Source organism: Macaca nemestrina, chromosome 11, assembly GCF_043159975.1.
Source record: "Macaca nemestrina isolate mMacNem1 chromosome 11, mMacNem.hap1, whole genome shotgun sequence".
Classification (NCBI taxonomy): domain Eukaryota; kingdom Metazoa; phylum Chordata; class Mammalia; order Primates; family Cercopithecidae; genus Macaca; species Macaca nemestrina.
In genome coordinates, this window is record NC_092135.1 from 125,376,328 (window position 1) to 125,393,652 (window position 17,325).

General features: G+C 39.8%; 1 protein-coding gene across 4 annotated transcripts in view; it reads left to right on the top strand.

The window, feature by feature from the left end:
* The window catches only part of LOC105473981 (collagen type IV alpha 3 chain), a 150,258-nt gene that overhangs the window by 91,256 nt on the left and 41,677 nt on the right, over positions 1–17,325 (top strand). For all 4 annotated transcript variants that reach the window (XM_011728282.3, XM_011728284.2, XM_011728281.2 and 1 more), the window contains 9 exons: positions 876–917; positions 3,112–3,196; positions 4,400–4,435; positions 7,442–7,606; positions 10,423–10,515; positions 10,975–11,070; positions 13,893–13,963; positions 14,755–14,937; positions 16,904–17,072. In XM_011728282.3, coding sequence (XP_011726584.2) covers positions 876–917; positions 3,112–3,196; positions 4,400–4,435; positions 7,442–7,606; positions 10,423–10,515; positions 10,975–11,070; positions 13,893–13,963; positions 14,755–14,937; positions 16,904–17,072 — 940 coding nt within the window. The remainder of the gene's footprint in view (positions 1–875; positions 918–3,111; positions 3,197–4,399; positions 4,436–7,441; positions 7,607–10,422; positions 10,516–10,974; positions 11,071–13,892; positions 13,964–14,754; positions 14,938–16,903; positions 17,073–17,325) is intronic.

The following is a 17,325-nucleotide window of genomic DNA, read 5'->3' on the forward strand; positions in this document are numbered from 1 at the left end:
GTTCATGAGTCTCAATCTGAGTCATGATACATTGAAAGCTTGTGGTCAATTAGTTGTGAACTATATTCTACACTTCTGACAGTATGTTACAAACATTTTCAAGTCATGTGTAATCATGTGTTACTTAAAGATAGGGATATGTCCTGAGAAATGCATCATTAGGTGATTTTCTCATTGTGCGAACATCATAGAGTGTACTCACACAAACCTAGATGGCAGAGATTCTTACTCTAGGCTACAAACCTGCATATCATGTTGCTGTACTGAATAACGTAGGCAATTGTAACACAGTGGTGGGTATTTGTATATCTAAACATAGAAATTGAGTAGTAAAAATATAGTATTATAATCTTATGAGACCACTATCATATACACAGTCCATCATTGACCCAAACATTGTTATGTGGCACATGGCTATATATGTAGGTATATGTGCAGATTCAAGATTTACCCTTTAACCGTATCACTTCCAGTAGAATTCTGAAATGCCTTCTTGAAGGAAAGGGGGTTGGTTACAGCTAAGACATTTGGAAATGCATACAACCCACAGTCTGATATTCCTGTGCCTCTAACCAGGGTGAGAACACAGGAATGAGAAATGTACATGAACGAGCACTGAAGATGGTGTTGTGAAAGAAACCTGGAGAACCACCAGGGCAATAGCAACTTCTGTACAACCTTGTAGATAGGATTCCTTACCCAGATACAGGCTCTCCAGGAAAATAGTTTAAAGTCAGTGTCCCTTTAACTTTCATTTGGTTTGTACATGACATATAAACATCAATATATTGTTCATTTTAACTGTACATCTTGCTTTTTATATGTAAATACTTTGGGTGACCATATTCACAATTTGTAATTGTCTTTCACTGTAGGGACAGAAAGGGGACACCGGCCCTCCAGGATTTCGTGGTCCAGTAAGTGTGACTAAAGACGATATCAATGCTATCTTTGATCAAGTTCTTTAAAGTAGCAAGGAAATTTTGAATCAGTGTCTCTCATTAACTGTGTGAGAGAGATTGTAACATTTACCTCGTTATCAAACCAGGGCAGAAAATAGCTGGTCACTATTTGTCCCTTTGACCATGCGTAAATATTTCTATTTGGTCCCTGGAAGGTACTAGTGATGCCCATGCTGGGCTATGGAAGAGACGAAAAGCTTTGTCTAAGCAGCCCAGGCCCAAGGTGATCCTGCATCTTCAGGGTAGAGGAGGACAGTGAGGCAACAAGGGATGAAGAAGTCAACTTCTCCTCCCCTGCACCTGGGCCCGGGTCCTGAGCTTTTAGGCAGCAGATGCTAAACTACGGGTTTAATACATGGTCAGCGAAAAGCAATCATTCCAGCCCAAGCTCTGTGTAGCAGGCCGTGCTCCCCTTCCCAGCAGACATGTATTTGATGTCAGCTCCTAACTGCAGAACAGCCACATTCTATATTCCGTGACTCTGTAGCTGAGGAAGAGAAGAAAGGGGATCCAGACTGTGAGTGCTGGTGTCCATTCATCTCCTACCTCAAAACACAGTGATTCTCACATTCAGTGTGCCAAGCAAGGCTGCCATGGATGATCATGCAGGTTAAACAAAATGGCACATTGTGGCAAAAGAGTCATGAGGGGAAAGAGTGTCCTGTTAAAAATGCCGTTCTCAGACCCCCATGCTCAGTAATGTAACTCAGGAATTGGAGTGGGGCCTGGAAATCTGCATCTTTACCCTGAAAGCAAATGATTTGGATGCATAGAGCCCCTGTCTTAGTCTGTTCTGTGCTGCTACAATAGAATACCTGAGACTGAGTAATTTATAAATAACAGAAATTTATTTTCACAGTTCTAGAGGCTAGGAAGTCCAAAATCAAGATGCTGGTCCTTGGTCTGGTGAGGGCTTTCTTGGCTGCATCCTCACATGGCAGAAAGCAGAAGGGCAAGCTGGCCTGAGGCTGCTCGAAGCCTCTTTTAATAGGGCCTTAATCCCATTAATGAGGGAGAAACCCTCATGGCCTAATTACCTCCTAAAGGCCCTACCTCGTACTTCTATCACATTGATAGCACCTGAATTTTGGAGGGGGCACACTCAAACTATAACAGTCCCAAAATACTTTGGTGGAGTTCCCAGGAAGATTAAATGAGTTATTTTGTGAAATCACTTAGCACTGCGCCCAGCACTTGGTAGGTGCACGCATATCATTACAGATTTCATGGGGGACATTATTGTTATATTGTTAATACAATACTTTTGTGATTTTATACATATTGCTTAACTACAAGGCTCTTGTTACTTCATCTTAAATAAGTCAACAAAGTAATTGATCCATCTAGCATATGAAAAAGCAAAGAGGTTTTTTTAAAACCATTGATATTTCCACCTTGCTTCCTTCAAGATAAATGTACTGAATGTTAAAAGAAATCTATGTTTTCATTACATTTCAGAGGAATTCTTAGCACTCCTCACTGTGTATTTTCTTAGATTCAATTCCATATAACTCTGATTGCAGCTTCTACTAACCTCAAAAGAAGTTCAACTGAGGAAGGAAATGGTTAAGAACACTGGCAGTAGGTCCACTGAGCATGTCAGAAACAATATTCCTCGATTCTTGCAGGCCAAGGGTTCCCTGGAATTTAAAGAAACAATAAATACAGTATTTTTTGATGTGTGGGTTCCATACACTTCCAAAATGAAAATAAGTTCAGTCCACCAGGACCAGTATTTTTGAAAAGTCAAATAGAATAGAATAAAAAGTGTCGGGGTTGATCATATGTTGTAAGAATAAGTCATTATTTTGTGAAACTTTCATTTTTCTATACATATGCACACATACATAGGTATGTATGAATGTGTACATATAAACGTGGGTGTGTAACCTGAGTCACATCATAAAATGTGTTTCTAATTGAAAGCCCACAAAATATCTGATACTGTGACACCACAAAGGTCTACTTATTTAAATTTTTCCACCTACATTTACGTGACTATCATATACCTGCTAACTTGTAAACCTATGAATTCAGGAAAAGAAGGCAGCCATCTTTGGGCCAAAATGAAGAAACTGAAGTAATTATGCTTGGTGAGCTGTCCATAAATAGCTATCCTTTCTCTGTATTCATTTCTTTCTCCTCTAAGACAGAATATTATGACACATACCAGGAAAAGGGAGATGAAGGCATTCCAGGCCCACCAGGGCCCAAAGGAGTTCGTGGCCCACAAGGTAAGAATAAATTTCTTCCCAGAGCATTTGCTGAACATATTTCTGGTTTTCTTTCAAGGTAATAAATAGCATGTGCTTATAGAGTTGACATGGGTGAGGAAAGGGAAGGGAGATCTCTTCGTTTTCATAGGGCTGTTATTTTTGGATGTCTCCTACTCTTCATATTTTTATTTCATAGGTAGTATACCGGGAAGGTAATTAAATTATCTTTATGTAGCAAAGCATAAAGTTCAAATCTGTCATGGAAACACTTGGAGGAGGGCAGGAGGAGGGAGTACAAGGCATTGGCAATCTCAATGGGATTATGAAGGGAAAAATGGAGACCCCGAACAAACTCACAGAGATTTGCAAGGGGGAACTGAAACTCTGGTTTCCTGACTCTTGGAACAATGATCTGTCCTTGATGCCATGAATTATTGTCTCATGTACTTATACTGTATCTCTTTGGAGAAATCCAAAAGTTCTGGGCCAATCCCTCTCATCTCTGGCTACATATTGGAATCCCTAGGAACTTCTGTAATGGCCTCGTCAAGGTCCCACCCTGTCATTCTGATTTCATTGTCTGGAGGAGGGCTCTGGACACTGGTAGATTGTAAAAACTCCCTGGACTAGTCCAGTATGCAGCCAGGATTGGGAGCCACTGATCTAGACAAATGATTGATACGAAGAAGATTTCAAAGGAAAATTTTACTTAAAAGAATAAAATTTCCCAGTGTCTTTAAATAAAAGGACAGATGAATACAGACATTGATATAGATTGTCTTAAAAATCTGGTTCACTTACTATAAATCACTCACACGTATATATAAAAGAATTATAACCCCCAGGATATTACAGGTGGAAGCAATCTAAGATGGAACACCAAGACAAACTGCAGATCCTGGATGTTCCAGCACTGTTTGATTTTCTGGCGTCTGCACTTCCAGCAAAGTGCTGAACACACAACAGGCTCTTAGTAAATCTCTGTTGAATTATGTGAAAATGATAAGGCGGCATGATTTACTTTTGAGTGTTAGACTTCTAAGATTCGTTTTCTCTTGTCTAAATAAGAGAAAATTTCTAATGTTTGTCTAGGTGAGAGTAGGAACAAATACGAAAACTCTGTATTATTAACTATCATTATATTGTCACCCAAGATTTCAAAAGTAGATGGGATAGCATTTACATCTTTCTAAGCAATTAATTAATGTTATATATTCCCAGGTCCCAGTGGTCCCCCCGGAGTTCCTGGAAGTCCTGGTATGTCCATGTTTCTTAGCGTACAAGTAGAAATGCTATTACAAAGGAAAATACACTGTCCTCTATTAATTTTGCATTATTTACATAAGACAAACGTTTCACTAACTGATCTAAAAGTGTTTCCAGGCTGGGTGCAATGACTCATGCCTGTAATCCCAGTACTTTGGGAGGCTAAGCGGGGGGGGGGGGGTGGATCACCTGAGGTCAGGAGTTCGAGACCAGCCTGGCCAACATGGCGAAACCCTGTCTCTACTAAAAAAAAAAAAAAAAAAAAAAATTCAGCTGGGCATGGGTAGTGCACACCTGTAATTCCAGCTAGTCAGGAGGCTGAGGCAGGAGAATCGCTTGAACCAGGGAAGCAGAGGTTGCAGTGAGCTGAGATGGTGCCACTGCACTCCAGCCTGGGCAACAGAGTGAGACTCCATCTCAAAATAAAATAAAATAAAATAAAATAAAATAAAATAAAATAAAATAGTGTTTCCAGCTTCTTAAATTGTCATATTTGCAATTTATAGTGGAAGAAGGAGTGGAGCTGATACAAACTGATATAGAAATGCTCTTTTTCACTTCTCAGCAGTTTTAACTAAGTGTAAGCACCTTATTGTCAGGAATTTTTACAGTGACTTCAGGGTATGAGCAGGGTCCTTGAAACTCAGAGGAGGTACAGAAATAGAAAACAATGTTATGGTAATGAGGTTGGTTTAAAATGGTAGTTTTCATAACATAGCACGAGTTGCATAAGGATGCCTACATTACACTTTTTCTGTAAAGTTCTAAACTTTCATCTGTGACTGATTAGAGTGTTTACCTTTTGAGAGAGGAAAAAGAGTTGGCTCAGGGATGGTCCACAGGGACTCATCAAGTATAACTGTAGCGTGTTCTTTTTAATGAAAACAAAACTAAGAAAAAAGAGCAAAATGGGCCGGGCGCGGTGGCTCAAGCCTGTAATCCCAGCACTTTGGGAGGCCGAGACGGGCGGATCATGAGGTCAGGAGATCGAGACCATCCTGGCTAACACGGCGAAACCCCGTCTCTACTAAAAACACAAAAAATTAGCCGGGCGTGGTGGCGGCACCTGTAGTCCCAGCTACTCGGGAGGCTGAGGCAGGAGAATGGCGGGAACCCGGGAGGCGGAGCTTGCAGTGAGCTGAGATCCGGCCACTGCACTCCAGCCTGGGCGACAGAGCGAGACTCCGCCTCAAAAAAAAAAAAAAAAAAGGAAAAAAGAGCAAAATGTGATGAACTATTAGGCACCTGCCACTGATCATATTTTTCTCTGTATAATGTATATTATACTACGTCATAATTTTGAAAATTACTCAAAATTAAGCAGACTGCAGAACTATAAGTGTACTATAATTCCACTATTAAAAAAATAGATACAGAAATGGATAAATATCATATGTACCGGAATATGCATGGAAAGATATATCTCAAACTGTTAATAGTAGATCTCTCTTACAGTTAGAATGGGGCAAAAAGATATTTTAGAGCTCTGACATTAAAGAAGACCTCCTTCCCCTGCCAGGCCACTAAGTTAAAAAAAAAAAAAAAAAAAGGCTCCTTTAAGAAGCCAATGAGTGGAAAATTACAAAGCTCTAATTCCAGAAGAATTTTAGGATTGTTTTTTCTGTTTCTGTGAAAAATGGCATTGGTATCTTGATAGAGATTGCATTGAATCTGTAGGTTGCTTTGGGTAGTATGGTCATTTTAACTATATTAGTTCTTCCGATCCATGAGCATGGGATGTCTTTCCATTTGTTTGGGTCCTCTTCAATTTCTTTCACCGGTGTTTTGTAGTTTTCCTTGCAGGGATTTTTCACCTTGTTGGTTAAATGTATTCCTAGGTATTTTATTTTGTGTGTGTGGCTACTGCAAATGGGATTGCCTTCTTGACTTCTTTTTTGGCTATTTCATTATTGGTGCATAAAAAAGATGCTACTGATTTTGATATGCTGATTTCATGTCCTGCAATTTTACTGAATTTGTTTATCGGTTCTAAGAGTTTTTTTGATGGAGTTGGGGGTGAAGAGAGATTGGTTAATGAGTACAAGCATACAGTAAGATAGAAAGAATAAATTCTAATGTTTGACAGCAGAGTAGGGTGACTATAGTTAACAACAATGTATATTTCAAATTAACTGGAAGAGAGGACATGAAATGTATTCAACACAGAAATGATAAATATTTGGGTCATAGATACTCAAAAATACCCTGACATGATCATTACACTACACATTCAATACATGTAACAAAATCTTACATGTACCCCATAAATTAGAACAAATATATATGCCAAAGTAAAATATGATTAAAAAAATACAAAACTCTGAAACATGTCAATCAGAAGATTCTGTCTTTATGTTCACATAACAGGACATGATCAGATATTACCTCAGCTGGTTTCTCAGCCCTTTGCTGGTGGCATCTCTCTTCTTAATAGTTAAAATGTTTGTGGGACAGAGATTTGAGACTGTCTGCTCCTCACATTCTCACCATTTTAAGATTAGGGTGGGGTTTGTGCCACCAGGCACAGCTCCTTTCCCAGGAGGTGACCATCCCTCATCATACCCTTTTATGTCTAAGACACTGGCAGGAATAAAGTCCACTTCACAACTTTCTCTCTTTCTCATTTTGGACACTGGAGGCATCCTCTAGTCTCTAATAAAAAAAAAAAATTTACAAAGTAGCATATATGGAAATATTTCTCACTTCCTTTTAAATAAAAAGATACAGTGCATCCCAAACTCTGTTTCAGTTTCTTGTAATAAATTAGACAAATTTTCTCGTGGGAATGGAATGTTCTGCACTTCGCTGTAGTGTGGTTATTTAACAAGGCCACAGATGAAAAAAGCAAGGATATTCACTTTTTTATTCAAATGTGTTATGTACCTCTCCATTGTGCAATTTTTATAAATAAAATTATATTACTCTTACAATTAAAAAATAAATTTGTATTAATCAGGAAAAAATGTAAAATATTAAGAAATGATTATTTTCTCCAAGGATCATCAAGGCCTGGCCTCAGAGGAGCCCCTGGATGGCCAGGCTTGAAAGGAAGTAAAGGGGAACGAGGCCGCCCAGGAAAGGATGCCATGGGGACTCCTGGGTCCCCAGGTTGTCCCGGTTCACCAGGCCCTCCAGGATCGCCGGGACCTCCAGGACCACCAGGTAAAGATGTGGAAGGGGATCCCTTTTGTGTACGGCACCAAATGACAGTTGTGTGCAAACCAGGGGTGACAAACCCTCCTCACAGCTTAGCCACCAGTCTGTGTGGTTTTTATGAGTTATCTTTCCGATGGTCTTCATTTCACTAACTCTATGTGAAAGAAATTGATGCAATGACTACTTAACAAATGCAGCAAAGTCTTAGCCAGAGTTTCCCAGAGAGCAGAGCAGGAGGCAGGGACAAAGAGAGTGATGCGGGGAAGGATGGGTGGCTATCAAATTGGCCTTGACCAAATGCAACTACCTGTTCAGCCCCAGAGACTATCTTCTAAGAAGCCTGTGCCAGGGGAGAAAGAGGCAAGAACGTATCCATTTGCTCCTAGTTCCCATGGGTCAAAGATTTCCCCCCAAGAGAGGAGCAGCCCCCCACCTCCCATCCTCCCACTTCCACGCTGTGTCTGCGTGGTTCCCAGGAAGTCCCATGCCTTGGCATCAGCAGGGAAGCCCCAGGACAGTAGGCCACAGGTGTGCCGCACGGGTGTAAGGCAACATGCTATGAGGTAAAGGGGTCCGAGATGACAGAGCTGTGGCCCAATGGACTTGAAGTGGTGCTCACAGGTCCTGACACAGGCATCCTCTCCTTTGCATTCTTCTACAGAGCCCCCTAGCATTCTGTGTTGGCTCACAGGTACAAGAGGTCCTCACGAACATATAGATCACACTTTATATTTTACCATAGCTTTTCTGGGGCCAGGTGTGGTGGTGTGCCTATAATCTCAGCTTCTTCCAAGTCTCTTTTAAGATGGAAATTTACGGCCGGGCGCGGTGGCTCAAGCCTGTAATCCCAGCACTTTGGGAGGCCGAGACGGGCGGATTACGAGGCCAGGAGATCGAGACCATCCTGGCTAACACAGTGAAACCCCGTCTCTACTAAAAAAATACAAAAAACTAGCCGGGCGAGGTGGCGGGCGCCTGTAGTCCCAGCTACTCGGGAGGCTGAGGCAGGAGAATGACGTAAACCCGGGAGGCGGAGCTTGCAGTGAGCTGAGATCCGGCCACTGTACTCCAGGCCCGGCGACAGAGTGAGACTCCGTCTCAAAAAAAAAAAAAAAAAAAAAAAAAAGATGGAAATTTAGTATCCTCTTTTTTTCTATGTCAAGGCTGACATACAGAGTTCACAGGGCTAATAAAGCTAAAGCTGAGATCTGGGCCCAGGTGCTCGTGGCTCCCTCCCGGAGGTGTCATGCTCCCTCAGTGCCTGCTACACTCTGTCCAGGGGTCTTTGCTTCCTACCTTCCCTTCTCTAAGCAACACCCATCTGTCCTTCAGACTGCAACTTCAAGTTCAAGTCCAGCAGAAAGCTTTCAATGAGTCCACATCCTGTAACTGCCAAGGTTAACCCAACTGTAGAAGTTTTTACATTGCCTTATCTTTGTCTTTGTCAGTTTTTCTTACAAGAATCAAAGTATTTTGAGGTCAAAGACTATATCTTTTTAACTGTTTAAACCCAGTATGTAGCATGGGGAACACTGCAGGTACTCAAATATTTTTTGAATTAAGCATTAATTGAGTATGAAAATGTGTAAGTATACAAAAATGTATGAATGTAGTATTCATATAAGTCTACACTAAGTATTAAACTTTTATCAGATTGTACCATTTAAAGATGACCTTCCAGGTATTTTAAAGACGCAGAAAACTGATCACAAAATGGTCATTCTTCTGTGTTCCAACGAAATTAAATGTTTCTAGTGGTATCTTGTTTTTCTGAAATTTGGGACAGCTATGGTACGGTTTTTAAATATTTGCTTTAATCACCATTGCCTTCAACCTGTAATTGAAATGACAAAGCCAACAATTAGATTACTGAACACAATTAACCAGTTTAAGAGAATTAGCTGTCCATTGTAACATTACAGTAGCAGATAATGTGGAAGCTGAAAAGAGCTTTCTTAGAGACCCGCCTTAAGAATGACAACTCAATTGATGTGGACAAGCAACAAAGAGAAAACAGATGATACCCTGAGTCAGAATCCATTTTTCTTTTTCTCAACATATATTAAGCATCTACAGTATATCAGGAAAATACAATGTATCAAAAAATATCCAGAATAAGATTTGATCCTTTGCCTCAAGATGCTAAAGGGATTGTCTGTGTATTAGTCTGTTCTCATGCTGCTAATAAAAACATACCCGAGACTGGGTAATTTATAAAGGAAAGAGGTTTAATTGACTCACAGTTCAGCATGGCTGGGGAGGCCTCAGGAAACTTACACTCATGGCAGAAGGGGAAGCAAACATGTCCTTCTTCACATGATGGCAACAAGGAGAAGTGCTGAGCAAAATGGGGAAAAGCCCCTTATAAAACCATCAGATCTCATAAGCACTCATTCATTATCACAAGAACAGCATGAGGGTAACCACCCCCATGATTAAATTACCTCCCACCAGGTCCGTTTCAAGACACATGGGGATTATAGAAGTACTACAATTCAAGATGAGATTTGGGTGGGGATACAGCCAAACCATATCAACTTGGAATAACTGGAAACAACTAAGTAAGATAAAATAGGTTGATTCTGTGACCAAAAAAAAAATTATAAAATGAGCTTTCGAAGATTAACTACCTTAAAAATGTAATATGAAGGGAAGAGCTGGTCACCATGTCTTCTCAGTTGCAGATAAACTTTTAAGACTAGGCTTCCAGTACAAGCATGAGAGAGATGCACTTCAAATAATACGTATATTACAACACTCGCTAAGTTGAAAAAAAAAAAATAAAAAAATAAAAAATTGCCTTTGGTGCTGTATTTTTACAGGTGACATCGTTTTTCGCAAGGGTCCACCTGGAGATCGCGGACTGCCAGGCTATCTAGGGTCTCCAGGAATCACAGGCGTTGACGGGCCCAAAGGTTGGTTCAATCAATAATGTTGTATTAGGATAAGCCTTTTTCATCATCATTATTATCATTGATTTTCCCCCTGAGATAACAATGACCCCAAATAGCTACCAGTCAGTGATGATTTTGTTTATCTGTAAATCAATAATTTATTTGGCACCTATGCAATAAATTGTTGGATATCCCTAAAATGTGAGTTTTCGCCTGCATGCAAGGAAAGAATCACTGAAATAGATGTTTTATGTTAGAGTCTTGAAATTTCCCCTTTCAGAAGAACTGTAGAGCGCAGAACATTAAAGTAAGCAGATCTATAATAGATGAATTTTAAAATTAATATGTATAATGTCCTAGATAATTTTCAGTACATAAAAATGTTTAAACGTAATAAATGATAGTGTGGTTGGAAAATATTTGTTCTTTCTGAGGACTCGGTGTAGCTTTATAAGTAATGCTAGTGTACTCTCGTTGCAGGAGAACCAGGCCTGCTGTGTACACAGTGCCCTTATATCCCAGGGTCCCCTGGTCTCCCAGGGTTGCCAGGGTTACATGGTGTAAAAGGAATCCCAGGTACAAACAATTTGCATGCAAGTGTTTTTGCAAGCACAAAAGGGTCAATACACTGGAAGAAAATAAAGGCATTTGATTGGTGGATGTCATGACGTGGTTTATATGAACTTGGAGGGAGAGTTTCAAAAACATATATTTTATTAACATAAAGTCAGCCAAAATCCAAGAAAAGCTGGTATTTTTCCCTGTTCCATTTTAGTTGCTGACCCCTAGCAAAGTATTGTGTTAGGCAGGAATTGTCAACACAGAGTCCTACAAGAGAACAGCAGTTAACTGAAGGCAGTGAAGCAGCTGCATGAAACACACACCCTCTTTCTCTTCCATAAAGAAACATGCTCTCTCCCTTTTTTCTCAAAAGACACAACCCTCCTCAGTCCATTTTTTCATGTTCCTACTTTCAAAAGAGTCATAGGAATATGTGGTATTTCACTTTCTTCTTAAAGATGCAAATGCTATTTTAAAAAATTTCAACATCCTCAGTGCTGGGGACAAGAGAGTTGCAGAACTACAGTAAACAAACTGAGGGCACATTTGAACGGGCCAGCAGGCACTCGGCTCTAGCCCATTGTTACTGTGCAACATGTTAGGCCCCGCATTAATAAATCTTCCAAGTTTTCATCAGAAGAAAGGAATTGGAATTTTTATTTAAATCTCATGGTGCTTTTTTAAAAAAAAATATTAGCCACTAAGTCAAATTTTGAAAGGGGGGGGGGAACATTTTATAGCCAGTGTCCTGAGGCTTAAATAAAGGATGATTCACAAGTTTTCTCTTGACAATTCTGTACCAGGCCAGGACTCTCTGTCCCACTTGGTTACTCACGGTTGTCACCACCTCTGCTTTTGACCTCCCCGTCTTCAGTCACAAAACTGCCTATGGACAAAACTTTGAAGTACAAAACATCTCTGTTTATTGACTGGGTTCCTCTGCCCCTTGTGCCACTCCCCTGTCTACACAGGGCCTCTCTCTCCCTTGCTACCACCCACAGTCCTGACTCTGCCACCAGCACCTTGGTCTTCAGACAGTGTCATCAAATTATGTATCATTAACCAGTAAGAGTTGAAGTTACAGAGCCGTTGGCCTGTGTGTTGGGCACTGTTTTAAGTGTCTTATGTGCCTCCATTCCTTTATTTCTCACATCAACCCTAGAGGTTGGTGCTGTAATTAACCCCATTTGACAGATGAGGAAGCTGAGGCATCAGGTGGCACAGCTGATAATGATAATGTGGTAGAGACTGAACTTAAATCCAGAGGCATGCTCTTGCCCTCCACACCTGCATCCCCTGACCACAGTGCTGTAGCCTGTCTCCTGGGGGGCTGCTTTTGGGGAGTTAATCCAAAGGTCTACCTGGCAACCTGGATAGGGAATATTATATGTTATCTCCATCCAGTAGCCATTTGCATTGGCATAGGGTCTTCTGGGAGACTGGGTCCCAATCCAAAGAAGAAAGACTAATGGCGGCAGCCATGGACACTGTGGCCAGCCACCGGACGACATGCACTTGGGCAGGGATCCTTTGTCCCCTCGGATCCCACTGACTTCTCCTTTATGAAGGCCTCTGCTACTTTCAATGGCTGCTCCTGCCCTGGCTCACAGGCTTGTGAGGGAAGGAGGAGTGGGGAGGTAGGGGCTGTTCCTTATGTCACTCCTGTTCAGTATCCAAATATCCAAGGGAAGTGTTCTATTAAAACAAAAACCAAAAGGAAGAAAATGAACGAGGGAAATAAGGAGGAAAAACAATAAAAGATAAAAAATCATTATTTTCCTAGACTGTCCTTGAGTCTCCTCTTTGGCTCAAGGTGAGCAGGTGAGCAGCTCACTGATGCTGTCCACTCGTTGCATTGTTGTATTTTTCATAGTTTCTCTACATTTGGCCTATCCAGGTGCAGCTCAAAGAAGATATGTAAGCAGTAAAATGGTTTGGATCCCTATAAAAATATACACCCCAGCTCAATATCTTGCAAAAAATAGAATCTGAATAAATATGTGCTGATTAACTGACCAAAGACCCACCCAGAAGGTCATTTAAAGGGATCATCTTTACAGAGATATTTAAATATCTATGGGAAATATAAAATTGTACAATAAAATGCAGTTTGTCAAGAGACATTCAAAACCTTAGAAAAGTTTGTGACCATTTGCCTCTGCCGTTATACTTTTAAAAATTTATTATAAAGGAAATAATTGGATAAATCTGGAAAGCTAAATACCCAGAGATATTTTTCAAAGCATTGTTTACAACAGTTAAAAGTTGAAAAATGTCTACCTAACGTCTAAATGTCTAAAAACAGAATTTAGCTAAATAAATGATGGCTCACCAACACAATAGGCAGCATGCAGCCATTTAAAACGAAGCTATAAATTCATACTTATTGACATATGTATACTATAATTCCAAAATAGTGTGTATATGAGTCCTATGCACTTGTGGATATAAAAATTTATCATTAATATACATTAAACTTTAGCAAATATTATCTTCTGGTAGTAGACTTATAGGTGGTTTTTAGTCTCTTCTTTCTGCATAATTTTCTTATAACGAGCATATATTACTTTTAAAAGTAATATATACTCAGAAAAAATAAAGATATAATCTTAAAATTGTGAAGATAAAATTTTAAGGAGCTAAGATCTGAGTTACTTTTTCCATGATCTCTTGTTCTGTTATTTACTCCCATTCTCTTATTGCATTTATGTTTTATGATAGAAGCTGTCTTTCTTTCCCCATAAGAAAACACTCTATTTTCTTCATACATTGTATTACCCTGTCCACTCAGAGTTGGCGTTCAATGAGGAGTTAGTTAATAATTCGTTGATTTGCAGGAAGACCAGGTGCAGCTGGCTTGAAAGGAAGCCCAGGGTCCCCCGGAAATACAGGTCTTCCAGGAATTCCAGTAAGATTTCATGTTTTTAAATCTTTAGCTTCCATTTGAAAAAGTGCACACTCTAGAAATACGGTTGCAACACACTTATCAGTTTGGTGCCTTGCAAAGAGTAGGCACTTTATAGATACCTGTTGATTAAATGAATAAATCTGTGACTGATTAAGTGAATGAGTCAATGAATTTATAAACAGTTTGAAATGGTATCAGCAACAGAAAACAGATTAGTGGTTGCCTAGTGCTGAGGGTGGGAACAGAGGTTCATTGCAAATGGGTTTGAGGGAATTTGGGGGCGCGATGGAGATGTTTAAACACAATTGTGGTGATTGTGGGATGATTCTATGAATTTACTAAAAATCACTGAATTGTACTCTTATAAAGGAGAAATTTTATGGTATGTAAATTATACCACAGTAAGTCTGTTAAAAATTAGAATTTTCATTGTCATAGTGAATCAAAAAGTTATAGATAAATATACTTAGATCGAATTATTCAGAGAGGCTTGTTAAAATTTACCAATATTCAAACATAACCTGAATTATGGTGATTGTTCTATGGTATTGAATTAGATTATGGTGTGTATTGTTTTGAATTATACTATCTAACTGAATTATTTTTCAGTTTTGGAAGTTAACAACAAAGCAAAACAAACAAAATGCTTGAAATAATACTTGTGGACCAAAGAAAGTGTGTTGAAAAAATTCATGTTAAAATTGAAAAGTTCTTGTCCACACTGCTTTTAAGATTGACACAAGAAGAATTCTAACAAAATACAATGCAGATTCATTTCTGTACTACCCTAGGGTTTCCCAGGTGCCAAGGGTGACCGAGGACTTAAAGGAGAAAAAGGTGAAACACTTCAGCCTGAGGGGCAAGTGGGTGCCCCAGGGGACCCGGGGCTCAGAGGCCAACCTGGGAGAAAGGGCTTGGATGGAATTCCTGGAACTCCAGGAGTGAAAGGATTACCAGGACCTAAAGGCGAACTGGTTGGTATTTAGCAACTTTACCCTCCCTATGAATGAAGTACTCTGAAGTTTAGAGATAAAAGTTATTTCTTTTCCAAAAATGGCCGCTCAGCACAGTTCATCCCTCTAACTGCAGAATGAAGCATCTTCAAATTAGCAGGAATAACCCAAACAAATAGTTATAGTATTTTGATAAAATAAATAGGTAGCATTCAGTGATTTCAACCAAACAAAATTCTATATTGATAATAACCCCATCTCATCCACAAATTACAGTTCCATATTTGTATCAAATGAGTCCATGGAAAGGTTCAGAAAATGATATATAGTGGAAAGTTTAATAAATATTTTGGGGGCTATGTCCATACTTTTAAGTAAAAATAAATGCATTAGAAGACAGCATATTCAGAGGTATCATAATCAAATAAAGAGACTGTTTTGTCGTTTTAAGATATTTAAGTTTATGTCAATTTAATCCCTTTTCATGAAAGAATTTCTCACATTTTTTTTTTTTGCAGGGCGGGCAGTGGGGAATGGAGTTTTGCTCGTGTTGCCCAGGCTGGAGTGCAATGGCGCAGTCTCAGCTCACTGCAACCTCCATCTCCCGGGTTCAAGCGGTTCTCCCACCTTAGCCTCCTAAGTAGCTGGGATCACAGGCATGTGCCACCACATCCAGCTAATTTTAAATTTTTAGTAGAGATGGGGTTTTACCATGTTGGCCAGGGTGGTCTCGAACTCCTGACCTCAGGTGATCTGCCCGCCTTGGCCTCCCAAAGTGCTGGGATTACAGGTGTAAGCCAACGCACCCGGCCCTAAGATTTGTTTTAAAATGTCATAGAGTGAGAGGGTGAGCACCTGTCATCATAACGTATTTACAAGAGGTTTGCAAGGGATGCTGCCCAAACTATTCTATGAAATACCAGTTTCTCCCGGGGCTAACCTGTGTTATCCAATAAAACAGATTTTACTTCAAACAGGTTTGGAGAAACTTGGTAAACAAATTTAAAGATTCATTTACAGACCCTTTAATGTCAGAATATGAACTGTGAGTCTTCCACATGAAGATAAGCTATCTGGTCTTTCCTAAATGCTTCTGACTACAAAATCCTTTTGGCTGGCAGCATCTACAGGGCCAGCAGTTCTCAGACCCTGCCTTGGCCAAGTCCCAGGCTGTTCACTTTGTGGTAGTTATGCTTATAAAGCGACAGTGCCAGAATTCTGTTGGTCTAGTATTAAGAGAATTTGTATGATGTCCCTACTTGCATCTCACTAATTTTTCTTTATAAGTTCTGGTAAAGATATTCCATAAAGTAAATGAGAGAAAAATCAAGGTGGTGATTTGTGGAGGCTTACACCCTGTCATTAAAAAAGGAGACAGACCACTTAGCCATCTGATGATATTGAACAATGAAAAATTGAGTCAAATTTATTTCGGAGGGCCATGTTGGGAAGGAAGAGGGCTTAAATTATTTTGTCAAATTCAACTTCTTTGAAATCTACAAATCATTTTCAAGGTTACAGCATATGAAGATTTAAAAACTAGACAGTTTATGAGAGAAAATGGAAGTGGGAAATCCCCTTTGTCATGAAAATACCTGGTGAAAATACAAATAAAGGTTTGCTGTACTCATTTTATTTCAGTAATATAACATTATCATAAAAATCACAGCTAAAGTCATTTGAACTACTGTCAATTTGAACTTAGTTCTAGTGGCTATTATCATATGAGAGATCTGTCATTGTAAGATATCTCAAGTGGGACTCAAGACAGTTTCAAGTTCAAAAAATGTTGCTAAACTCCAAAGGACACAAAATGGCAGAAACCTGCAGTGCTCTTATTTTAGTAATAATTCTCATCAAATGCCAAATGCTTTTAATTCAAGATCTCAATGACAGCCTAACTGGTATTCATATCTGGAGGACGATTAACCTGTCGTAAGAAGATACTGGAATGAAGCATGGTTCAAACACATTCCTGTTGTCACAGGCTCTGAGTGGTGAGAAGGGGGACCAAGGTCCTCCAGGGGATCCTGGCTCCCCTGGGTCCCCAGGACCTGCAGGACCAGCTGGACCACCTGGCTACGGACCCCAAGGAGAACCTGGTCCCCAGGGCACGCAAGGAGTTCCTGGAGCCCCTGGACCACGCGGAGAAGCCGGTTGGTTAGTTTTCTTTCCAGTCCTGTTTTCCGATGGAGTGGGTTGATGGTTTCTAGAGCTAACGAAGCTTCTCAAAGACTAAGGAAAATACAGAAACTTGCTTCTAATGAATAGAATATGTCATCTCACAGATGCCAGGAAAGAATATGTAGGGTATGTTAGAGAAAACTCATCTTTTCTCCATTACTGGGCAATTCAACTGAAATTTCCTAGGATATTCCATATCTATTACTTATATAAATATATGAAATG